This window comes from Ambystoma mexicanum, chromosome 9 (genome assembly GCF_040938575.1).
Source record: "Ambystoma mexicanum isolate Mex_15411 chromosome 9, UKY_AmexF1_1, whole genome shotgun sequence".
NCBI classification, from domain to species: Eukaryota; Metazoa; Chordata; class Amphibia; order Caudata; family Ambystomatidae; genus Ambystoma; species Ambystoma mexicanum.
In genome coordinates, this window is record NC_090931.1 from 417,122,424 (window position 1) to 417,149,840 (window position 27,417).

Genomic DNA, 27,417 nt, shown 5'->3' on the forward strand with positions numbered 1-27,417 from the left:
TACCGTATATAAGGTAGTGGAAATTACCACAAGACTACCATATATAGCTCTCTGTCGTAAATAAGTCAGTGAGTTCGCCCATGGTGGCACACCAACACTATCACTGAAAATGTGGTATTCCTAAAATGTAGGTCTGAGGTCTCTCCAGTGATCACACGAAAAATCTAAGCAAAGATAAGGGATTCTGGACATTGGGGCCACAAATAAAACAAGGGAATTATGCTCACCAAAATACCACCAACCACGTATACCAAATATGCAGGTCTGGGTGCTGAAATAATGCATGTCCATTGTATTATTGTTGCACATGGCCAAATCTGAATACAAAGAGTGATTATTGCTAAGTTATTTTTCGGCGGTAATAAAATACCGTCAGGCCCCAAATCTCCACAAAATACCCTACAGTTCTCAATGTCACTGGGCCTAGTAAGATTGTTTTTTTTTTCTCACCTACTCCCCTCCCTTGCCTTGTCGCGCTCTGAAACACGTGTGTACGAGCACGATAGAAATAAAATATCAATTCAATGTAATTCAATGAATGTATGGCTACATCCAGCATGAACACGTGGTTTATAGTGGGATATGCTGTGGGCAAATGCATCATGAAAATGCCTAGGGAAATGCTCCTGTGCCTTATTGGAGACTTTCACCTATTGGGTTATTTCACGTGGAACCATACACAACTGTTTGAAAACTGGGTGTCTTTGTTCCACTTTTTTCACAGAAAGTGCTCTGATCACTAAATCTAATGAAGAATGCCCTAAAAGTTTGGATTGTAGACCTGTTTTTCAGGGCAATTTAAGTCATACTGTGTTCCCAGCACCCCAAAGTGACCGAAGGTAACGTGCAAGGAGTACACAATTTGTGTAAGGTGTACACAATTCTGTAGACAGATAAACCAATGAAATCAATGCATGTAAAGATGATTAACTGAAATCCTGGTTGGAATGCTGATTTTCTTTCACATTAGGAAGGGAAAGAAAGGCTGTTTTTGGTGACCTAGCTGCTGAGGACGGCTTCAGTGTATACAGAATACAGCATTACAGCATGGCCCCTCATTGGCACCCACGCCTTCTCCTATTGTTGCTAAGCACTTAGCACTTAGCACTTAGAAGCTTCGGACTCAAAAGAAATGAACTGTAGATTCAGGCATTAAAATACTTGCCATTTCACGGGTGGGCGCCTCGACATGCAGACGCCTTAAAAGCGAGGTTACGCGCTGAGTCAAGAGTGCGGCACACACAGCCATAGACGCCGCGACATGATCAAAAACACGAATGCGCACCGAAAATAACCAACCACACACACCTTTCCATTACCCCGTCTCTCAAACTTATAATCACAGCAGTACAATTACAGATGAGAGCTCAGTGGTAGAGGGAGCAGACAATAAGTAAACACTACTTACTGTCTGGCAAACAACTATCAGGGACAAAAAATGTTTTAGTTGCACTGGCACATGTAATAATATGAGTCTTTTAACCTTATCTTGAATAGGCAGTTGAAAGAAAGAACTAATGGATGGCTGATACAGGCAGGGCCAGCTCTAGGTATTTAGGACCCTATACCATGAGCACTTTATTTACAAATGAAATGACCTCACAGTGGCAACACAGAAAATAAGGGTCTTTGATACTCAAGTAGATCATGGGAAGTTATGCAATAAAAACAAGTTGCCATGAGTAAGCCAAGAGACAAATACACATTACATGTGCAATGTAAGAAAGGTCACTGTTGTCATTATTGTGATACATGGCGTAATAATGTGGGTGAGGAGTGTTTTGCCTTAGCATATGCTACAAAGTGAATCTCTTCTAGCGCCTTATACTTTTGTCAGACAAGGCACAGTCAGATAAAGGGATTTCCCCAGGATCTGACACTTTAGTTAGATAGTGAAGTCGGAATTGGAGACCAGCCTGCTTAGACACTTGAGTACAGGGCTGGCCTTGGCAGCGGCAGAGCCCTTACCTGCAAAATAAAGACCCCCCCGTCCCGAGCTGCATGTCCTTTTTTGGTGGGGGGGGGGTGCGGTACTGCATTTTTCAATAGCGGGGCGCATTTCATTTCAATAGGGCACCTGCTACGCCTTCTCCCACCATGCCAGCTTGGGGGAAACCTTGAAAGACTCCACCGAGCTGGCGTGTTGCGGGGCTAATGGCGCCCTGGGCAGTCGCCTGGATGGCCCTGCCTTAAGGCAGACCCTGCATGAGGACAGATATTACCAGAGCAGGGCTGGGTATCACAGCAATGCTTCCACAGAATCGCTTATAAACGTGTCCACGATTCAAGAAGGGCAGCTAGAAGTAAAGGGGTGGGCAAAGTGAGAAATTGTAAGGGGCCTAAAAAAAAAATGGGGGCTGCAGGGGTGACCTCTGTGGAAAAAAAGAGGGGCCATAGATACTGCCGTGTAAAGGCAAAGAGATGAAATGCAGGGCACAGATGGAAAGTGGAGGTCCAGTGTATACCCCCTAATGCAGAGAAATGGCTTGTTCCCCCGCAGTCACAGCAGAAATACTGAACAAAGTTGGTGACAAAAAAAAGTAACGTGTAGGGAGGCGGAGACCTCGGGTGAAGCAAGTTGTCAGGGGAGGGGGAGTCATGTGAAGGAGGCAGCACATTGGTCAATGGGGACAGGAAGCACAGGGTGTTGGAGCGAATGGGCTCAGCGGGGAGGAAGTACCAACCATAGAGAAACGAGATACACCATTGCTCTTTTTGGAAAGATATGGCTACATTGATTTTTTCCACATTGGAAACCATAAAAACACATGCCAACTCAATAACGTGACACAAAGCATCAAACATTATTATTAAACACCTGTTCAGAATTGATTTCACTTTAAGCAATTACATTTCATAACGCATTCTTCCCTGTAACAGGAGGTTCAGGTGGAACCGTAACTCTCCATCCCCATGGGCGCCGTACAGTGGTAACGCGGACCTCCCTGTCATACCCTTGGGGGGCGAGCCCAGGAGGCACCCTGGTCTTTGACCGGCACAGTACACCTCCTTTCCCCGCACCCCTTTTGGCCCCTCCCCATTGGGCCACGACTGGAGAGTCAGACTGTGCACTTACCACTGCACTCTACCAGTCTCAGGGTCCACTACAAGGGGTTACTCAATGTCCATATGGTCCTCCCCCACCCGCCCCCCTTCTCTAACTATAGGGAGGGTGTGGGATGGGAATTTGATGCAGAGGTTAGCAAGTACGACGGCAGATCTAGGAGCGGCAACGCAGGGCAGGAGAGAGTAGCGGGAAAGCTGATGCTCCCGTCGTCCTCATCTGCCTCTTTTAGTCCCAGATTTTGGCACCATTGAGTCCCCCCTCCCGCCGTTACCCACTTGCTGGGCTTGTCAGCCCAGCCAGTCAGGGGTGGTTGCTTACTGCCGCCTCCCACCCTTCTGGCGCCACCAGCCCTGCCCAACCCACTGGCCCACCCCACCGGGAGTGCGAGGGGCTCACTTTCAGAAGGGGTTGGCGAAAGGAAGGGCTGTGTAAACAATGGTAAGATGACCTTGTATCATACTGCCAGAGGTTATTCACCTTACAGGAAACATGAGAGTAGTCTATGTGCTGCCAAAAGGAATTCCAGTCCTCGGTTTTTACAGTGAATAAGTAAACTCTGGCAGAACTATCATGGTGGGGCTCTGGTTTGAGCATCTGGCTTGCGGTCACAACACAGAAGTTCGAAATTGCTATAGAGGCAGATGGTAGATGTTTCCGACCGAGCACGGAAGCATGTCCGTGTTGCTAGACTGCTGTGGGAGTAGTCTAGCCTTTCATGGACTCTCCAGTTGACGCGTAATGCTCTCCCCTACACTCCTGTGTAATGCACACATGGACGCTTGACCACAAGTGGGCCTGACAGAGATGCCAGGCCCTCCTCAACATCAAAATGTACATTAAGGCTCTAAGAGAAAATTTACATTTCATCCTGAGAGAGTGTGGATGAGGGACGCGTAATGACAGCCTAGGTGAGTTCAGAAGGCGTGGCCTGAGCATGTGGGTCGTGCCCAAGTACACTGTGGGGATGCCTTGTTTGTGCGCTCTACGTGCTACAGTGGTGTGGCAGTGAGCCTCTTCTATGTGCTGTCCACTGGGATCCGGCTATTTTGGGCTGCTTGGGGTTGAATGCTAGCTAGAATTCATCATGTCATTGCTTGTCAAAGTTTTGGTTTTATCCTTTCCCCTTTCTCTCCCCACCCACACAGACCCTTTACATTTGTTCTGGATGACATAGATGTGGTTGCTACCTGAAGTCACATTATTGAGAGGACTTCATAAACGATGTGTATTGAGTATCCTTGTGGTGCAGGGGGGAGGCATCCTTCAATCGCGGAGGGTGGGGGGCAGCTGTAAGTGGAATTGGTTTGCTTTGTACTGTAAGAACCACTGGAAGAACACAAGGCACACCTATATTTTAGTAGAGTATGTAAAGTAGGGTGGCACTCAATGTAAAAAATTATAGTATTTAATCATACAGGGATGATAATGTATAGATATTTGAGGTGTGGGGGAGATAGTCTCAACCGTGGCATCTAGGTTGGAAGAGATATGAACAAAAAAAGATGTTCCCAAAGTTTTGGGAACTCCCGTCCCCTGCACACTGTCTAGTATCTAAAAAACAGACCAATATTTTATATATAAAAGTAGAGTGTGATTGCCAGGTAAAATATTCAATACCTATTACCCACAAACACTAATTTTTAGAACAATCTTATCAAATTATTCAATCAACAAACATATAGATAATTCAATAAATCATATAAATTAATCAAACGGTTGTTGTGTTGAACGTCTGCTTACATTCACAGTAATTTGGTAATATGGGCATATACACACTGATAATTAACACCACATATGGTAATCAATTATTGTATGAAATGTATATCATATAACAGTGATATCATAACCATGTTTTTACTGTACTGAGGAACAATGCTATGTGATGCCACTTTCTGTTTTGTTAAGGCGTGAAAAGTCGTGTGCCATCATATCCCGTAATGTCGCTTGGGGCTGGGGTCAATTGGCATCACTTCCTGTGATGTCATTAGAGGTCAAGGGGCATGTGATGTCACTTCCGGTGCCCCTGGAATTTTGGTGAAATGACGTCCCTGCTCCCCCTTTCCCTCTGTGCCCTGTATTTTGCCTCCTCTCCATTTCAGATGTTTCACAGCAGCACCAACATCCCTGTTAATTTGTGCAACACTTAGCCACAAGAATATATGTCATTCCCGGTGATTCCCCAGCGCATCTCTCCAGCCCCCATGAAATAACAGGCACACATCACAGCTTATCTTAGTGGATAAAACATAGGCCGCATGTGCTTCTTTATACAAGAGTTATCTTCCAGGCGATCCGTACACAGTAACGTCACAGCTTCAGTTTTTCTATGCCGAGCTTGTTTTTATTTCATCTTTTTCAACTTTCACTTTGAGTTTTGTCACTTCTTTACTCAGATGATCTGCCTTAATTTCCCACCCATACATTCGGGGCTGGAAGGAGTTTCAAGCCTCTTTTCCCTGACCCTCAGCATTCTGTGTCCCCAGGGTCTTGTATCCCTGAGCGCCATTGATAAAGCTGGAGGCTGTGCCACAGCACCCCTGTGTTTCTCACCAGCTCGTTCTGATCGGACGCACCCTGTAACTTGTCCCCAGCACCAGAAAAGGACAAATGAAACTAGCCTTTAGGCCTTGCCCTGCAAGAACACTTCCGGTCACATCCACACCCTAATCTATCCCTCCCACTTTCCTGGAGCACCAGCCTCCCCATCCTGAACTCCATGCCCCATGGTCTGCGGTAGAGGTTGAGCATTGATGCTAATAACTACGAAAATAAGAAAACTTAGGCCGCTTCTGTGGCGGCATGTTCACTGGCATTTCAATCTTCAGTGTTGTGAATGCCAGCCACGTCCTCAAACCAGAGATCCCGGCAGACAATTTATTGTTATTTATTTATTGTTCACTTGTTAGGCGCTTATACAGGAAGCAAATACTGTTTCAAAGCGCCCACAGGGCAACAAGGAGGGGACAGGGGATGAAGGCAATGTAATTACACAATGTAATCCCTGTAACAATCCCTGTAAAATCCAAGAAATACAATGCCCTTTTTGGACCAGAAAGTCTGATCCTATGCTGCCTACAAGGTGACTACTAAGAAAGTGCCCTCACAGCAATTGCCTGCTACTGATAGGAGCAATTCTAGTCTAGAATTGCTCTCCATTTCCTGCACTCCTTTTCCATGCCCACTGTGCTGTGAGTTTGCAATCCATCGAACTATACTCTTTCCACGGCCTCTCCTAGAATCATCACCTAACCTCTACTGCTTTGGGTCAAAAGTAATTTTCGTACGAAAAAAATATCCCCAGTCCCTCAATAGAGCAGAAGGCCAACATGGAGAGGATCATAAAATGGTCAGCAACAGCCATTGACTTTGAAAGAGATACACATGAAATGATATGATATGATTGGATATTTATGACGCGCTTAATACCAAGAGGTTTCTAAGCGCGGACCGCGGATCGAACCTGTGTTGCTCCGTGTTGTCTTGCTTCCAAGACGACCATGTAGCCCCTGAGCAAGGGTGGACTGCAGACATCAGTTATGCGGTCCCTGTGGCAGGATCCTGCAGCCTCAATGGCCAAGTTTCAGTGGATTAACCAGCACTTCCTCTGACTGGCAAGAACCTCAGCAGAGTTGAAAGGCACCAGTTTCACCCTGCAGTCCTGAGGTGGTCAAGCTACTGCAACAGTGGAGGGGGAGGTTCACCTCTACATAAGATTAACCCCAATCGCAGGTTAGAGAACCCACAACTTTGTTAAAAGGGCCCCTGATTCTCTCATTAGAGGTTCAACGTGTGTAGATACTGCAGGATTGTACACCGCCAACCCTGTGCACAATAGTGTGGAGACGATCCAGCACTGAAATGATAAATAACTTGAACAGCAGAAAGGCATTCCACCACTGAGATGTGTTAATAATCTTTCTGCAATATGGAGAACTGTTCAATGAATAGCCCATGAACCTCTCTCTGCCGACTCAGACAAGTGTTCTAAGCTTGTCCAGGCTGACTCATGCCTTAATTCTTTTGAGTTTGTAAATTGATTACCACAATTGTGCTTGATAATGGCGAGGAAAGCCCAACATGGAAAAATAAATCCTACCCTTTAATGGAAATGATTTCTGTGCACACAAAGATGTAGCAAAGGTAATGATAATGTTTCAGCATCACCGGGTACATCAAAGGACTATTGGGAAATTTTACAGGAACTTCCATGAAGTCCTTGCATTCGCAGATATCATGTTGCTAGTTTCAAGCTTTCTGAATGCTTAGAGTTCAATGCAGAAGGCAGAGTTTCAGAAGCATTGTGCCCTGTCTAGAGATTCTCATTCTAGAGATACACATTTTCTATTTTTCCACTCACTCGATGAAACAAAGAGTGTTGAACGCTTATTCAGTGTCTCCCAGCCTCTTAATCACCTGATGGAAGCATTTAAGAGCTAGGGAAAGCATCAAAAGCACCTAGAAAGGGTGGGTGAGAAAGATTATAAACGGTCAATTATAGACTTAGGACAGCCACTTGAGTCCAAAGCTGACCCATGTGCACTCAGGGTTCAATTCCAATCCCAACCCTCAGCCAATCATTTGCCAATGTGAGGAAACGCACTGGAAGACCTAACCACTGGGAGGAAAGGACACAGTAAAACACAACCAGCTACAATCGCTTAGCGGGGGTCGTTCGAGAAGATAGTCGCGAGCAGGGTGACAGTGTTGGAGTGATATAAGTGGACCAATGAGGAGGTGATGGGGGATATAGGAGGGAGTGGTAGTGTTTGGGGCGGAGGATGCAAAAACCGAAGAGTTGCTAGTAGTGTCTGGGATGAATGTGACTGAGGAGGAGGAAGCCATTGAGGAGGATTTGATCCTGTCAGAGGAAGAGGAGGTGGTAAAAGGAGAAAAAGGAGAGGTGAGAGCTGGTGGAAGGAACACTAGCAGAGAGGGCTGACGAGGCTAGGCCCCTTGCCAGAAAAGACAGGAGGGCATACGGAAGCTGGGCTGGCTTTTCGTAGGCTAAGGTAGCAAGGTTACTAACAAGCCCCCAGCAGAAAGGACAGAGTAGTGGTCAGGATGGAAGCAAAAGAGGGCCAAGCCTTGAGGGGGACTGGGACCCTGACATAAGGTTCAGTGAAGTGTCAGCAAGTAGAGACGAGGACCCTGGGACTGTACTTGCCCCAGCAGCGAGACAGTGGCAATAAGAATAACTGGTCCAGGGGATGCTATACCTGACTGAGGAGCTTTTCACATTTGAGCAACGAGGTCAGGAGAAATGGTTATAAAGCCTGCACGGCCAATGGGAGGTGAGAGATTATCACACCCAGTGCTAGAGGCTTGATTTTGGGTTAATCTTTCATCTATCTGGGTAGATTTATATATCAATAAGTCTTCACCCCTCCCTAGTCAGTCTTCTGTGCATCTTAGCCAGGCCTCTTGACAGTATGGAAATACATATTTTAGGAATTGCGTGGATTTGAAATATATTTCTGTACAAGTGGATAGGTAGAACAGCATGTATGATAACATGAAATGGGCACAATGCATAAACAGGAATAATGATGACCAAGAGACACAATGCACGCAGTAGTATGTGTTGCATTACGTACACACAATCGCAACACTAGTAGTCCCCTAGAAACGTCTCCGTGGCCCCAGCTGTGTTAGGCTAAATCAGATCATGGGGTTTGGAAATCCTGATCTATGTTCGGCGTAGGAAAGACCTGGCCCCAGGGGCCAAGCTGGCGCAGAACCTTCTCGATTGACACAGGGCACCTTTACTAATATGAGCATGGTTTGATCTGGGTGCCACGCTACGAACTGGCTCTGGGGTCACACTACTCCTGCAACCTCACCGTTTGAAAATGGTTATGTTGCCGGAGCATCACAAATACGCATAGACCCCAATGTGGATCTCATGCTGCCATGCAAATGACCAGAATTCAGCAGCACAAGTGTACAGGTCCCTGCTGCCAAATTATGCATGGCCTCGAAAATGAGCCCCCTAGTGTTCCATTACATTAATGCAAGCTCAGCCAAAGCCCACTCTGGCACTACCGGGTGGCATTATATGCAAAATACTGAACTGCTCTGCAGTCCCGGGGAGTATGGGTGGCTCATTCCAGATTGTTGATATTCACAACAATGTCAATGGAAATTTCTATACGTTTCTTTTAAAGAATGATTTTTTATTAATAACATCAGTTCTCGATGCAGAACTCTTTATTTAAGTGTAATCCTCAACGAATTTCGAGAACTAGCCTCATAATCTCGTCAGGAGGCGAACAATGTCTAGAAACAAACAAGAAACCGATTTATTTTAACATAACAAGAAACTCACTGCCTCAAAATGTAAGCAGATCATGATGACATGGCAGACGGCAATTCGCCATATTGGCCTACTCCCTGCATTAGGTGTCCATCTTCCGTGGGAGCTTGCCGTCGGACCTTACGATTTGCTTACATTTTGAGGTGTTGAGTCACAGTTACAATTTTTTTTTTATATTATTTTTTGATTGTGAAGAGAAGAAACCTACAATTAATTGTGTTTTTGTTAGACACGTTCCTCACCTCCTGACCGTTACGTTAGTCCTAGAAACATGGCGGGGAAAATTGTGGAGTCTGTTTAAAGATTGAGTATTGCCTCTAGAAAAGGGTGTGAAATTAACTTAATGAAAATGATTCATTTTGAAGAAACCTAAAGAAACTGTTGAGGGCATTAGAATTCTTGTGAATATCAGCATTCGGGGTTGGCCGGCTCATATTCCCTTATGTTACAACGCAGTTCCGTATTTTTCACACTCTAAGCTGGAGACTCTCTTTCCCCCTCATGTTTCCACTACATACAAATTCGCTCCAAGATCACATGCATGGTCTAATCTATGCAAACGACTGAACTACATTTTCAAAACTTTAATATGACCAAAAAGACATCGGCCCTCATTACAACCCAGGCGTTAAGGGGTTAACGTCACCGTAAAAGGTGTCGGCGCCGTTAAACCCTTAACGCCTGATTACGAGGTCCCTTTGCGGGTGGCACTTTAACGCCTTCTTTTAGCAGGTCTTTAAAAACCAACCAGCAAAGGGACCTAGGAGCTAATTACGGCACCGTAATTTACGGTGCCGTAATTAGCGCCTTCCTCAGTCCCATTGAGCCCTATGGGGCAAAAATGGGAATGGGGAAGGGCCATGGCTGCATGGGGAATTACTGCCCCGCAAACCTTGGAATGGGGCGGTATTTCCCCATTTCGCCATGGCGGACTCGTTACAACACCGGCACCAACCATGGTGCTAATAGCGCCATGGTTTAGCGCCGGAGTTGTAATGAGGGCCATCATGTGTGATCCAACCTATGCATGATACCCTCTCATGTCTAGAAAGCCTGCATAACAGCTTGTTATTGCAAATGCTGAATATTCTATTCTATATGTCAAGAAGACCTGAGTCATAGAACACCAGTACTAATTACTTTCTGAGAGAAAGCTATAATTCCAAAATGGGCTGTCTGGCATGCACATATTATACTCTTTGCAAATACCACCATGAGGAACGAGAAGGGACAAATGGCAGCAAAGATGATTCTTGGATGCTTTGCATACAATGAAAGAACACTTTGAGAACATGAGACTGACCACAGATCTTCATAAATGACAAGAATGTCTGTGGTAGGAGGGTAGCATTATTGAATCACAATGTGCATAATGCACGCTGGCCTTCATGCTCATTACATTTTCCACAACACTCACCATTACATTAAAGTGTTGGTAACATGGAACCATAGCTACCCATTCAGAGAGCTGCAGAACATGGATATGAGGATAGAATGGCTGTAACTTAATTTGTGTTCTATTATTATTTTCTAGCTTCGAGAAGCAACAGAGCACTTTGCATCATATGGGGAAGAACATTTGGCCGGGTCTCAGGGTAAGAATGGGTGTGCAAATTCTGGTCTTCTTTTAGTATGCAACTGAATTGGCAGATTTAATGATTACAAGTGATAAGGATATACTAATGAAAAGGTAAAAACTGGTATGTTGCTCTATCACAGTTCAGCAAGTTAAAAGGAAAAGGTATTGAAGAAGCATATAAGACAATTCCCATTTCAAACCCTATATGATATCTAGCAAATAACCTGATCGTAATATAGTGTCAACATGTTTCTGCTATAGTCCATAAAATGTAAACATTCTTCAGGACTACTGAGAGAGTCCTTTACAGCGTACCTTGCGGGGAGGCCACTTGTAACCACTGTGCAGCGAAATCTGTAGATGAAAGAAAAGGGAGATGGTCTGAATGGGCACACAATATTTTCAAAAGGCACAACAATTTGCTTCACATTATTTCAGCAGAATAAAGTGCATATGTATGACTACTTATATGCAGGATGTCACATGCACTCCTTAAACCCAACACATTTTCCAACACAATTACAGGAAACATTTCAGATGGCATACACATTGATGCTGTCTTCAAATTAGTGTTCTATATACAATCAATAGCTGCATCTGTTGATCCGCAACCCCTTGCTTTATTTTTATTCTGGAGAAAAGCACACCTCCTTTTTTTAACTTCTGTAAGTGGAATCATCACCATATCCAAACGGAACATTTTGGCAAATCGGTTCCTATTGGGGCGATGAGGTGTACAGTCCATGGTAATCAAGTACATGCTTGAAGCAGTTATGCTAGAAATGGGCTCTATTGTCTATTTTCATGTTGCTTTTGACTATTCACCTCATTAGAGCACTGAAGCAACAAAAGCACCAGCACACACTGACTCTAAGGCCCTTCCGGTGCAACAAAGAAGATCACAAGAGGGAAGGCAGTCACTGAGCCAAAATCCTGCCACTGAATAATATGGTCACACATGTCTAACACCCATTGACCGAGAATATTTTTATTTATTTTATTTTTTACATTTGTATAGCGCACAAACAGCCCTTGGGCATTGAAGCACTGTAATATACATACTATAGCGTTTTTTCGAGTTCTCACTTCCAGTTCCCTTATAAACAAACTGCTCATATATGTCACCGTTCACAATACTTTTAAACATAGATTGTACTGAGAACCTCTTTTACAGTAGCTTTACAAAGTGATAGAACTAGTGTGTTCATTTTCAGACTTTTAATTCACATACATTTTATAGGTCCTTATTTCCATACCCTATGTAGACCTAGTGTCATTATTACATCATTTTAGTCCCTCTAGGCACTTTTTTTGAGCCATCATTTCCATGCACAATGTAGATAGAATTGTTCTTACCGCCTCATGCCTAGTCGCCATGAACAGTCTCTTAGCGAATCTGCGTGCGCATTATATGCACGTTCATGCCCAACTTTACTACATGGAAGCTGTACTTGTGCCATTGCCCCCTAGATAAACAGTGTATTTCTGTCCCCGTTTACAACCCCAGTTTTTCCAGACCCTAAAAGCGGGGATAGGAGCAGGGGCATGACACTGTCCGAGGGGAACCTAGACCCCTCATAACCTGGAATAGCACCCCTACCAGTGCATATGCCAAAGCCAGTCGTACCCCGAAGACGATGTGAGTTCTGAGGGATCCAGGCCCTAAATCCCCAAACTGTGCCCTGATTTGTGCTTGATTTAGGTGCAGCTGTCTGTCACCCAATGCCTTGCACAATCAATGCTGGCGGAAATTCTCTTTTTGTGTCAAGACCGCAAGCACCAGCATGCCATGGGGTGTCAATGGAGCCCAGAGGTGTTTGGAAATAAAACATCAGCATAGAAACCATTTCCGACTTTGCGGTGGCAATCACACGCCAACAAAGAACAATGAGACACAGCGTACTGCTACTCCAAGAAAGCAGCACAACCAGCAAACATTTACCACAGCAAACAGAGACTGATTTGAATGCCACATGTGAAAAGGGAACAGGTCAAACAGGGGTTTTCAAGGCTTCCCATGTACTGACCCTCGCCCGGGGAAACAGCAGACAGAGCCAATGCCCGTAGTTAGTCAACAGACACACAGAAGTAATAGAAGGGGAGGGGGGGTGCAGAAGATGGGAATAACAGGTATAACAGAGCAAGTTATATGAGAGAGAGTGTAAGGTGTTCAGGTGAGGTCAGAATGTGTGATGGTGGACCGAGAGACCAGGAAACGGGAGAAAGCTGGAGTTGTAGATGAGGTAATGTGTGTGAGAGAGAGGTTCTAAGTAGAAAGATTTGCTATTATTTTGTGAGTGTGTGTGAGAGTGAGTGGTAGCAGGGAAGAGTATAGAGGGGTAGTGTGAGACTATTAAAGGTGAAGAAGCTAGTAGAAGGTGATAGTGGCAGAGAGAGAGATTGTGATACAGAATGGAAGAGAGAAAATATTGGCAAGAGAGTGTGTGGGGAGAGTAAGAGTTGTAGATGGGGCGGTTGGCGAGAAAGGAAGGGAAGAGAAGTGGAAAAGAACTGGAGGAGGGGAGGAAAGAGGTGGGAGGAGAGGGAGGATGCGAGAGAGAGGAGGAGAGGAAAGGCATGGTAGCAGTGGGAGAGAGAGAGGGAGAGAGAGAGATTGCGAGAGAGAAGAGAGCAAGGGAAAGAGAGGGACAGAGAGTGAATACACTGGATGAACTAGAATGGTGGGAGAGAAGGAGAGACGGTGAGAGAGAAGGAAGGGAAATGAGAGAGAGGATTTCTGTATAGAAGGGAGTAGGGAGTAGGAAGGCAAGATCATGGAAAGGAGTGAAAGTGAGATGGGGAGAAAGTCTGTGTCTGAGAATCTACAAACCGTATTGAGACCCTTCTTTTGGGAGCTATAGGAATTAGTTACACCTACGAAGCCTAGAGGGAGTAAGTTATCTGAGGGCTTGCAGAGAGACTAACATAGACAGTAGGGGTATAAAATCCACACTAATCTTGGGTGTTGGGGTATCGTGGGTGATGGTGGAGGGAGACCACTGGAGGCTGAGTTATCAGACAGAAAGACCCCTTTGCCACTCCCACCAACAGTCTCAGGAAGTTAAAAAATACCTTAGTTTAAATTATTGAGAATAAACACTCTTGAACCATCTACCGAACTCTTGAGATTATTAAAGCCATCTGTGACAATGCATAGTTGGTAAAGGTGTCCTAGTTTCCAGCCAGTATAGGCGTAGGAGCCTTTATTGTACACTTGTATATGCACATATTGTTAGAATTGCCTCATTTCCACCCCTACATACTCTGACAAAGTCCCCATCAGGAGGCTGGTTGATGGGATTGGTCCATGAGCAGCCTCACTTTCATAGCTCCCCATAGGAACATTTGGGATATTTCTTTTGTTAAGCTCAGAGAGATTGGGTTAAATCTTAAAGGTGATCTGCCAAAAGTAGCTCTCACCTGAAAGCACAGCAAGACCGACCCTGGGCCCTACTCTGGTATGGAAGAATTCCCCTGCTACCCTGGGGATGGTACGGGTACATGTGGGGTCCCTTAGTTTGAGCAAGATGCCAAAACTCTAGTCTTCACGGCTTGGACAAACCCACGGCCCTGCGGAAATGATGTTGAGTGATTTGGGAGATCTCCTCCCCTTACCAGGGAAGAACATTTGACCCTTTTAGGAGCAAAGGTCTTGGCAAGTCCACAAGACCTCGCTATCCTCCCTGTAGAAATTAGTACAATGGATGAGCAATACGGGTTGACTATGTGTTAGGGAATAACTTGCTTCAAGACCGATATCAGTATGTGGACACAACGCGACCCGGAACTGTTACTGCAGATGCCAGAGCGTCAAAGAGTAGGAAACTAACACAGTGATACTAATAAATGCTTGCAGGCATACGCTAACTCATTGGCGATGATGTCTCAATTTAATTCAGTTGTCATCACCGAAAATCTCAACGCAAAGTTTTGTGTCTGCCCAATACTCATAAACTGATTCTAAGGATATGGGGGGGATTGGTTTTTGTGCCAGACAAAATGAAATAATATCCTTTTCTTTTCAAGAGAATTGGTTTGATATGTATTGTTATATACACATGTTTCACCACAATTAATTGTGTGGATCATCAGGAGGTTCTGTTCTCAAATATTCATCAACTTTGCATTTTGAACATAGTGAATTCCATATATTCTCAAGTTACTTTCTTTTTTTCCTTGCGTGATTTCTTTAAGATATGTATTTGATAATATCTTAAACGTTCACTATCTGGATATATTGATTCAGACCTCCCGGAGCCTTTCAAACAATGTTCCGCGTGATTTGAACAAATGACACAGTTGCCTACATAGACTGTAGGCTGGGACCACTGTGGTTCTTTAGGCCCAGAGCGTGGTAAGGTTCGGCAAAGTAACCAACCACATCTTCAAAGGAATACAAGCCTATGTGGAGTATCCCCAGTTGTATGTAGATCAGACAGGAATCTATGATGGCAGCTTACCTCCTTGAAGTCTTGGACCTTGGACCCATGCAAAAGCCTGCTCAACCACTAACAACAGCAGGTTTTTCTGTGAGCATGCAATCAAAGTGCTTGCTCGCAACAAGCCCCCAGCTGATGTCAATCTTGCAATCAGTGGACGGACGGGTGGACCAGCTTGAACACAGACGTGGACAGAGCACTGCGGTAAATGTGGGAGTTTGGAGATGGAGGAAAATGAATGTGCATGCCAGGTTGGTGGGGAGGAGCAAGTCAGAAAGGAGAGCAGCCAGAGAGAGGTAGTGAAGAGTAAAGGAGGTGACGAAAGGGGGTGGCAAAGGGAACACCACAGATAGCAGTGCAGAGGGACGAGTAGCAAGGAGATGCTAACCGTTCTGTCAGAGAGAGAAGAGAGGGAGTTGAAGGAGTGAAGGATCATCATTTTTGCACTAGGGCAAAGTTTGCCCTAGTGCTAATACCATTGTGCATTAGCACTAGGGAAAACTTTGTTCTGGCACTAAAATGCAGTGAAAATATATCTTTTTTTGCATTAGAACATTTTTTTTTCGTGGTACTTACACCAAGGCAATCTGCACTTTTATGGTACAGTGGTTTTCTAATATGTCCCAGTGTTTTTAGAAATAGGGCAATCTTTGCCCTAGTGCTAATACCGTGACACTTTGCACTTGCACTGGTCCAACGTTTCTGTAATCTGGCCTTTGGCCCATGTATCAACAATGGAAGGCTTTTTGGTGGTGGTGCCAAAGTTATCGAGCATGAGAGGGAGATGAGCAACAGCCTCACAAGAAAGACAACTCAGCCAAGAAAAAAGTGCAGGGGAAATACAACTTCAAAGATGGGCATTTAAAACCCCAGCGACTGTAAGTGGATCATTGTTTTCCACCAGGAGAGAAAATAGGATTGGGGACTGTTGTCCTGAAAGTCAGATTTGTTTGTTTTTGTCCTTTTACATTCGCAAACACATAGTTCTAATTCAAACTCAATCCCTTAATTTTCTGTTGTTTTTTATAAAGACAATTGGAACTCATGGGGCCTCATTATGACCCTGCCAGTCTGGAGTTAATGTGCCAACAGCTGGAGGTAAGTCAGACACCCTATCAGCAAAAAACAACTGGTATTACAGACACCAGTATTAGCGGTGCTGGCAATACCAGCAATCTCCAATGGACTCCGTGAACGGGGATTAGCATACCATTTCCAGCACCTGCAATCTGCCGGTAATTCCGGCAGATCAGGCGTCTGTAACAGCATTATCGTTTGGAGGTATTCCGCCAGATTTACTAGTGGGATTCAAACAAACCTATAATGAGTGCCACAATCTGGATTGATCTGTTGAATCCTCAGCTTGTGGTGACTTCCAGACTGTTCATGTGCCCTCATTCACATCAGCTTTATACAGACTGATCTACTCTTGCCGCTTTGTTCAAACTTCACGTAGAAAACAGACATGAACAAACTGGTACCAACGCCAGGCCAAAGCCAGACCACCCGGAGTCAAACAGCCAAACACAGTATGCACTTCAAAAGTGAACCACCATGCGGTCAATCCACATCAAATGAGCAAAGCCACCAGGGACGTCATTTCACCAAAATGGCAGGGGCAGCAGAAGTGACATCACATGAGCCTTAGCCCCATGATGACATCACAGGAAGTGATGCAATTTGACCCTGCCCCCAAGTGACATCACAGGAAGTGATGGCATATGACCTTCAGATTTTTTAGATGTATGTAGCACCTGTGTTTCCAGGAACTCTCATTTCAGCCAGATAGATATAAGAACCGAGGCACAGGGGGAGGCGTGATTTGTTCATGATTACAAATTTGGGGAATGTCATTTTCCAGATTCAATGTGGCGTCTATATGTAAAATATACATAATGCGGTATTTGTAACAGGGTAACCGAAATCTGTAACCCAGGCTACAGCTTGTGTATGAGACATGTATAGATCAATGGACACAGAAGTACGCGTTATCTGTGGTGTTGCTGTGTTAAACAAGCCAAAAAAGCACTGACCTGATAATGTTATCGATGATGGAGTATAATACCTGCAAAATGTCCTTTCAATATACCCAATAACCTGCATAGTTGTTATTATCTATGTGTAATACTGGGTGCCAGATGACTTTAAAAAAACACTATTTATGTAATATCATTGCTGCACACTTAAATCCATAGCACCACACAGTTACTTAAAATTGAAAACACCCACAAGTTACTTCTCACCCGGGCACTCACTGGCAGACTTCAAGCCACGCACTGCTCACTACCCCTTTGTCAGTCCCAGTGGTGCCCAAAGGCGTAGCAAAAAATTTGACAGCTCAACTGCGAGCTATGCGGTGAGGGCCCACCCAAACTCCTTAACAAAGCACAGGGCACGCCAAACCCTGGGCTGGTCCAGACCAACATGTGCGCGCAATGTCCATGATGATCATGCCGCTGCTAGGGCGCGCACTAAGGCAAGTGAAAGAAGTAAATATGTTTTTCAATCAAAGTTTACATTTAAATCTTTAACGTGACATAGAGAGAAGGGGCGGTGCCTGGCCCATAAATATACCAACCATCTGTGGTTGCTGGTGAGTTGTTTATTTGGAGGGTGTAAATATTTGGCACAAGTATGTGATTGCGAATGGACATAGCGAGGGAGCCGAACTAATGAAAATGGATTGGGGGAGACCAGGGGGATTCTTCTCCCTCCCCGGAGGAAATGTTTTCAATAATGGGTTAAAATGGTGAATTACACAGCACACTTTCTGGGAAAATGTGGGGAAAAGGCCAACAATTGGTTTTGTAGGGTAAATCATGAAAAAAGTACAAGTCACCAAAAGAGCAGAGGGCATTTCCCAATGCATTATCATGCTGGTCCCTGCAATATAGGCCAGTATAAAAAAACATCTTTATGCTTGCTGTGCCCATACATTTCCATGCTCGCTCCACCAACACATGCTAGTATTCCCATATAAGAACATGCTTATGTTCGCTTTAAGACTTTTTTTCTATAGTGTCATTACTGGCACTGGGCACAAGACTGGCTCTGCCAATATATGCCAGTACTCCTATGTAAGTACATACTCCCGTTGGTTTGGCCATTAAAAGTGACATGTCACAATATGAAAACCTGTCCAAACAGGTTCCAATGTAAGCCAGTCTAGAACCATAAGAACACTTATCTTGCTTGATTCATCATAGATGCTCAGTTAATAAAAAGGTCATGCTACAGTTAAGAATATACAGGCCGCTACATCAAAACATAAATCTAGCGAGTCAACACCGCTTATAATTCTTGCTTTTTTAAAGATGCCGAGAATTAAATGTCATGCCACAGTAAGCAATGGCTACACTCACTGCACCAAAATGCCAGTCTAGCCATGGAAGGGCACACATGAAATTGCAGTTGCCCAAACATACTAGTTAAACATGCAAAGTCTATAAAGGATGTGGCAAAAATGCTCCAGTGATCCCCAGTCTCCCAGGGCCTTACACACACATGCATCCCCATTCACCCGCCGGTCACTCACTCATTTATCTCCTCTTTCATTCACTGACACTGGATTCACCACACAGGCACACACCAGACCCCACCCAGAACATTCAAGTACACACTACCACATGTATGCTCATTCACCCACCAGTTACTCACAACTTCTCTTACCTGCACTCATTGTATTGTCTACACAGGCACACACTCACCCACCCAGAACATTCAAAAACAAACCATCACATCCATACTCATTCACCAACCAGTAACTTGCTCATACACCTTTTCTTACCTCCACCCATTTCATTTTCTACACAGGCACACGCCCATCCACACATTGCATTCTCTACACATCACTTCACTTCCCATTCACCCACCAGTCACTCACACCTTCTCTTACATCCACTTTTGCATTCTCTACAAAGGCACACACCCACCCACCAGGAACATAAAAAACACACACATCACATCACTTCCCATTCACCCACCAGTCACTCACACCTTCTCTTACATCCACTTTTGCATTCTCTACACAGGCACACACCCACCCACCCAGAACACTCAAAAATAAACATTACATCAATTCTCATTCACCCACTAGTCACCCGCACCTTCTCTTACATCCACTCATTACATTCTCTATACAGGAACACACCCACCCACACAGAACATTCAAAAACACACATCACTTCTCATTCACCCACCAGTCCCTCACACTCTGACTTACATCCAGTCATTACATTACCTGTGCACAGGCACACACCCACCCACCCAGAGCATTCAAAAACTCACATCACATCACTTCTCATTCACCCACCAGTCACTCACACCTTCTCTTCCATCCTCCCATTGCATTCTCTACACAGGCACACACCCACCCAGAACATCTACATACACATAACATCACATCACTTCTCATTCACCCACCATTCACATACATACATCTGACATGCACTTCACACATGCAAAACACACATCATATTACAACAAATAAAGCTGTCTTACCTTTTTCTGGCAGCTTTGGTTCATTCTTCCAGGCACCCTCTGTGTTGCTCACAAACAGGAACCAGGAAGCTCATAGAGCTCATAGAGCCTCCTGGTTCCTGTATGTGAGCTGCAAGGAAATTGAGGGAGAAGGGATTGGTGCTGAGCGTAGCATGTGCCACATATCACAGTCAGCTCCAACCCCTATGTGGTGCTTCCCCGAGCCAGCCTTCACTGTGATGGGTGAGGACTGGGCCGGGTACCCACCACACCTGGTGTGGCGTGACACCGCTCTGCGGAAGGGCCTGCTACACCAGGAGCACCCGTTTTTTAATACAAAAAAGGGTCTTTTTTTGGCAAACAAAATCTTTTTCTTTTAAGGTTGGGGTCACAACTGAGTCCCCGGTGGTTGCAACTGTGGCCCCCAGTGGTCGCAGTTGCGTCCCCTGGTGTCCCATAAATGACGTCCGTGAAAGCCACACCCATAGAAAACACGAACATCGGCAAGAAGACAGGGACCTGGCAAATGTTGTGCTATATGAAAGGTTCTGTGAACCATTGCCGCATTGTTTTTGCGTACACTTTCGGCAATTTTTTGCAACCGATTCCTGCCCTTTTTTTGAAGCAAAATGCGAGGACGACACCCCGCACTCACCCCTACTTACTACCCCTACCCCATATACCTTAACCCCACTTGCCATATGCATTTTGCCACAAAAACAAAACAAAAAAAACAATCAAAATCGCCAAAAACACATTCCGCCAAGGTGTAGGTCAGCAAAAGTGGGCTAGACAATATAAAAAAATAACTGGCATACCATCAACCCCACAGTGCCATGTTCTCCTTGCACTACCCAGAGCTGCACTGCCCTGGCTGCACTTACTCCTAGCATTGCTGCCCTGTTTTCCCCTCCCCTCTCCCTTGCACATCCCCCCTTCTTTTCCCCTTGCACTTCTCATTCTCACACTTGCACGGTCTGAATGACACAAGGCCTAGTAAGATGATTTGCCTTGTCCTCCCTCTGTCTTCCCTCCCTTGTCTTTTCACGCCCAGAAACACGTGTGTACAGGCGCGTTATAAATGACTTATATCACTCAAAGATATTCCACACAGACCGTGTATTTGTGTGCCTTTGCTGCCCTTACCGCAGTGCGTGCGCACTGTCCAAGCGCCCTCGCTCGCAGACTGTCATGCACAGTGCAAGACCTCATTTGTAGTCCCTCTCGACACCCCGCTCCCCCTCTTCACCAACATGCTGAAAAGAAAGCACACTAGAAAAGACTGCTCCTCGGAGGCCGCTGGGATTCCGAATCTTTCACTGCAACTGGGCACTTTCATAAAACTTGGGCAATGATTTAGTGCCGGCAGCGCAGACCGCGTCGGCCTTGGCATACATACTAATGAACCCGAGCTAATTACGACTCATTAGGAGTCAGAGAAGGAACGAGTTGAGAGCTAAAAAAAAAACAACACAAACGCAATCCTAGAGGGAAAAAAAGCGGCCATTTTCACACCCAACAAAACACACTGCAGAATACAGACTAGCAAACCGGGGTCCACGTGAGCCTGGGCTTCCTTGCTCCATCGGGGGTTGCCATGTAAGCCCTCCCCCCACCGTCTAATCCACACAGTGCCGAGCTTTCATTTCTTCATCAGTTACATTTGGAGTGTTGCTGTCCTGAATCAGCTCAAATAAGCAAAATGGACAAAAGTGAAACTAAAATGAGAATGAAGTAGGGGAACATGGCGTCGCTGGCGGAATGGAGTCACCCTGAACTTTACGGGGGAGTGGGGTAGCAGATGTCAAAATGGGGCAACATACAGAGTGGCGGGAAAAGGACCCCTCCAAGCAAATGTAACTATATCTTCCGTCGGCGTGGGAACCAAGGGCCTGTTTTTTTTGTTTATAGAAGCGCCAAGCTTAAAATATATTTCCAAAAAATCTAACTTTAAAAAAAGAATTTCGAGGGTCCCCTCCAGATCTGTCTGGTCGGGTTCGTTGGTACTTCAATTCATGGACAAAGTCAGAATGGCGATTCCTAATGAGGGTGAAACTGGTATGCCATTGGATGCAGCCCTGGGAACTGTCTGTCTTGGGTTGAAGAAGCCATGTATAAAATAGCAGTGCCCTGTAAGACAAACACATCAATTTTCTTGTGAAGCCAAAGCCATGCATATGGTCTATATTGCACCCCCAGAGGGTTTGTCTCATGTGTCCAGTGGCTCGGAACTTCTAATCATGGCTATGGGTTTACACAGTAGCATGTGTACCTGGGCTCAAATGTGTTTCATAACTCGGCACAGTCTGAAGGGTTTTCAAAATGACAGTGACTGAAAAAACAATCTGTGATCTATAGGGGTGACCTGCCCATTTGTAGGGATATGGAACACCAAGGTCTGCTCTACTAACACTTGACCAGCCTGGATATTGGTAATGTAGCTAAAGTAGTTTGTGTGCCTTCCATGAACACACTCTTCTTCGTGGACTGTCCAAGGTGGTGGATAGGAAGGTTGTGGAGGGACCTTGTGTGTCAGGGAGAAGCAGGCTTGAGCATCTTGGGGGCCGGAAAACAGAGGCATTGAGTGCCAAGAAAGTTGGATAATGGGATATTATGCAACAGGAATGCACCCCAAAATAGAATTCTCTTGGGGATGATTGGAACACATGTTATTTTCATGAATTGGTACGCAGGGCACACAAATTGGAAGTTGTTCCTGAAACTGATGCCAGGGAAGGCTTCTGGCAAATCTTAAAGCATGGGAGATCTTTTTCTATGAGTAACCCATCTTCAAAATGAGCTTTCTGCAGTGAATGATGTTAATGCAGGTGAAAAGGGGCGAACCACGAAGAGAAATTGCTTGCCATGAATGGGCGACCTTGACAGGTTACATAGCCTCAATTGACTGCAAGCAACGAGGGACAAGTGCAATCTGAGAGGCTGGAGCAGGCAGACCGATAAAAGCCTGTGGGAGAAACCCAAATCAATCCCAGGGTGTTCTAAGTCTACAAAACCAGCTAGGTCTAAGGGACTTGGGTCGTCGCAGGAAAAACTCTGCATAGAAACATTGGTCAAGGAGGCCAAACCAACGTGAGGGTGAGACTATTTAAGCTTGGCTGCAAATGCACACAGGATGCTATCTAGGTAAAGGTGCAGTGGGCTAGGCAGTACATCATCATGAGACTAGGAAGGACTGAGCAGGGTGCTACACCCACAGGCAATGATGACCTGGGCACTATATCTATATTCACAAACAGCGAGCTGAGCGGTGTAACTCTTATTCTGGGTTTAGGATGTTGCGAAAGAAGATTGGTGACAACTAAGACACTGTTCTTAGACCTCCTAGGAGTGAGCTATGCACTATAACTCTGAGATGGTCAGGTTTATAGTGCCTAATGCATTAGAAGTGGGGAAGGAAAACAAGATAAAGAACCAGAATGAGACCCATGCCTCTGACAGACAGGAAACACTGTTCCACTATTTGTCCTCCCCTACACCTTGTCTTCAAGCTTTTCAGAAGAATGAATACATTTTCTTGGGGGATAAACCCATCAAACAAGTAGATGTCTGAGGAATTCGACCATCTGCACGGTGGGTGTGCGCTTACCTGAGCTTTTTTGACATTTGATATGCTATTGAATAATGGTAGATCAGCCTTGGGAAACTCTGTGGAGCTAATCTACACACATTTTCCTATGCTCACCACATGACATTCACACAGACCAGTGTACTCTTGGTGGACACAGTGTACAGGTGCAATCCTCCCTGTCATATTTAGTTGGAATCTGACAGGTGGGGGGAGGGCCAAAACCTTCCTCTTGCCATGGCTGGCCTAATTAAATAACAAAGGCTCCATGGATCCACCCCGTCTGTGTGTTTGCCCTGCAGATGGTGGCAGCAAAAGGATGACACGAGCCCAGTGAAGACGCTATGAGGAGAACATCAACAAGCATTTATCGACGTCCACCTTAAAGGACATTTTCGAGCCAGTCTAGCCCCTCAAGCTGCGACCGACTGAACCGCTGTCTTTTGAAACGCTTCAGTTGCTAACGCCTTCTGAGATGCTCCGACCAGTGATTCAGAACCACAAACCAGCACTGAGTCGATTCCTGACCCCAAGCCACTGGTAGGCCACCCTGCAGCCGTCCGTTCAGTCTCGCTCGTCGAACTGCCTGAAACCGACTCAACCCTGTCGAGCACCAAGAACACCTACGGGCACAAGTTACATTGTGGTTCTGTCCTGCTGGTCCTTCTCTGAAGGCCCCCTGTGACATTTTATGACCCATTGGTGCCTTTGTGTTGAAACCTAGTATCCTTGAACTTTTGCGATTAATTACTATACCGACTACCCTCCTGTCAGTATCCAGAGTGAATCTCTTTTTCTTCTTTGAAAATGTTTGTCCTCTGCATTCCTTTACAGGGTGGGTTGTATTTGGTAGTGTTACTAAAACTATCTGTTGTGATCATAATAATACATTAGATGGATAGTCCTTTTTATTATTGGGTAATAATACTATTTTCTTTGTGTTACAACTAACCAACGATCGACAGCCTTGCGGAGCTAAGCCTGCCGTTCCGTCCATGTTAGCAAAATTGGACAAGGAGGTTTATAATTCACTTGTATTCCAATCTGTTCGGATCTCTTCTGGTGTACTAGAGGTGTGGGGCTGATGGTTTAGAAACCGATATTCACCCCGGACCACTGGTTCCCCGGAAGTTGATTTACCACAAGATGATTGACCTTTTTCCAATCCTGACAAGAATAAAGCCTGTGGAAACGTCTTTAGGCCATGTGTTCTGTTGATAACCACAACGGGTATGTATACTCTCTTCCAGAACACCAACACCCCAGCTGGACCACGTACACTGTCAAACTTGTGAATCGCAGTTGCTGCACTGCTGTAGAAGGAAAGGACATGTCTGCCTTTGATTGCTGGGAGGCCTGCGGATCAAGGCAAACTGGACACAGATCACATGTTGTTCACGGGTGAGAGCAAAGGAAGAATAAAGGCAATGGGGGAGTTGTGCAGGCTGTTCACAAGGAGTGAACCCTTACACATGTAAATGGCCTTGCTGCACTGAGGCCGCATCCCCGGGCAGCAGGAGTTAGTAAACCGCCTGACAGTCTGACCATCTCCCCCGGCACATATGACTGCTAATGGCAGTACTGCAAAGACTGGCTAGAATCACTCAGTCATAGGAGCTCTGCAATAGTCTGATGCACGTGCCATTCCAACCATAACACATGGCAAGTTGGCAAAGCCTGCCAGGCTGTTTGCAGCGGCGCATAATGGATCTGAACGTTCAATTGGAGAGCCTGGGTCGGTAGGATTAACAGAATACATGTGTAAGTGTTTGGACAAGTTGTCAGCATCCATGTGATCATATTCGTAACAATATGCATTTTGGTTTTGTCCTCACCTTAGAAAGAATACTATCTCCGATGTACGTGCCAGTCCTCATTCTTGTGCCGGCCTGATTACATTTCTCATACGAGCTCTGGGTTCAGAACCACCCTTAATGCTGGTTCCACAACCGCGTTCAAGGATCTGATCATGGTGCCAGCCATTAGTCTGAACCCAGCTCTGATCGTGGTGCCAATCTGATTGTGGTCATAGCTCTGTGTTAGTTATGATCCTAGGGCCTCCTCCGCTCTCACTGGCAGCACTGGCACCGGCTCCAATCATCAGGTCAGATCTTAAGCTGGTGTCATATTGGACTATGGCCTTGATCAGACCTCGTATTCGTGTTGGTACTAAAATCAGAACCCACACAGACCCTGGCCATAGACAGACCCCAGCTCTGACCCAGGTGCAAAGCATTATTCTAGTTTTGATCGTGATGCTACCCATATGCACATGATCGCAGCCTGGTACCAAGTCCTGAGCTCAATGAAAACCAGAATGACTTACCTTAGGGAGTTAGGTACTTGTTGCTGAGAACGTGTTGATTCAGCCATTCAGTCTTCTGAGGTTAATGTAATAAGTGCAATCAAATGGCTTAATTTCAACACCAATTATTTGCTGTGTTTAAAAAAATGGCAATATCTGTGTCGGCACACAGTACCTGAGAAACAAGTAATTAATATTATCTTTATTATACAATAGGTGCTGGTTCCGGCTCTCGTCCCATGACTGATGCCAATTCTGTTCCTGCGGCTAGTTCTCATCCCTGCTCCAGTGCCAGCTTGCATCATGTTGCCAACACTTATCCCAACTCCTACACTGAAGACAGCTCTGACCCCAGCGTGCACCCTGTTATCAGATATCATTTGTCTCTAATGGTGGTGACAGTCCTAAATTCGGCTCTCCCCGTAGTGCTAGCTGCAGTCCAAGCTGTGATTCCAGAGCCAGCTCTCTTGTAAAATGGGGCTCACAAGCTATAAACCCAGCACTGCTCTCGGGACTTCCTATGGCCTCGACTGCATCCCTCACTCTGATAGAATTCCAGTGCTGGTGCCAGCTCTTTTTATCTTGGCAGATCTGGCACAAGTGGCAAACTATTACTCATGTCAGCTCCACTACAGATTCCACTAATTCAATGAATGCCCTTGGACTACCCAGCTAATGTTCCTCCCCTATTATTTGAACAGCTTTTCTATGTATGATTCTGGTGCCAGGCTTTTTGCCCCCTCCTCAATTTACCCCAGACATCAAATCAGCTTCTGTTGGGCTCTTTGAGATGGTGCTCACTCTCTAAGCACCCACTCATACCGGAGACCACAGAGTTTATGGTGTTTGCCTTCTCCACCCTCATCAAATGAAACGGCTGGAGATTGGTGGCTGTGAGATCAGGCAGAAAGACAATGAAGGTAACAATTGTTCTCTCTGTAATGAAGCCCAGAGCTGTTTTCCTAAAGCTGGTCAAGAGTAGCATTGAAAAGGGTAGCAAACATGTCAGAGGAGTTGCTTGAAAACTTGTGTCCTTGCAATCTTCTGTTGGGATTAAAATGGGACACACCTGCTTCCTCTCTCATTGCAGAAGGTGGCAGGTGATGCAAGCGCTGATGCCAATCCCAGGGCTCAAGAGTGTTGATAGGAAGGTCAGATCATGTGAAGCTCACGGAAATATATCTTCAGCAAATGCACAGCAACTTAACGAAGACTGGTCTGTCTTTAGGTCCCTTGCTTGAAACCTCTCCACCCCCTCTTCATATGTACCTTCAGCTGTACCTTTAATGTTATATCCGTCTAATTGTATCCATGTTATTATAGACCTTTACTGCATCTGCATCTTCTTATTATCCAACATTCTTGTTTGACAGCTACGCTATCCCATGTAACACTCAGCCCATCCACATACTGCAACTTGCCAAAAATGTTAGAGCCCTACCACTGAGAATGAAGAAGGCTAAACATACCCAGCTCTATGGGATGGTGGGAAGGCACTACAGGATTCATGGGCTTATCTCCAGGGGGGAGCCCTTCCTGTGGGGTTAAGGAGGTAAGGCTGCTACCCGATAATCCCCCTAGGGGTGGTAAAAAGCAGGAGGCCCCTCATGGGGATAAGGTCTCTTGTCTGTTAGGGTATGGTCTCTACT

The 27,417-nt window shown here is 45.4% G+C and overlaps 1 protein-coding gene across 1 annotated transcript in view; it reads right to left on the reverse strand.

Annotated features, from left to right (window-relative positions):
- TMEM132E (transmembrane protein 132E) overlaps positions 1–27,417 on the reverse strand; it is a 1,510,109-nt gene that overhangs the window by 990,185 nt on the left and 492,507 nt on the right. The window contains exon 2 of the mRNA XM_069614886.1: positions 11,275–11,313. Within this exon, the coding sequence (XP_069470987.1) occupies positions 11,275–11,313 (39 nt within the window). The remainder of the gene's footprint in view (positions 1–11,274; positions 11,314–27,417) is intronic.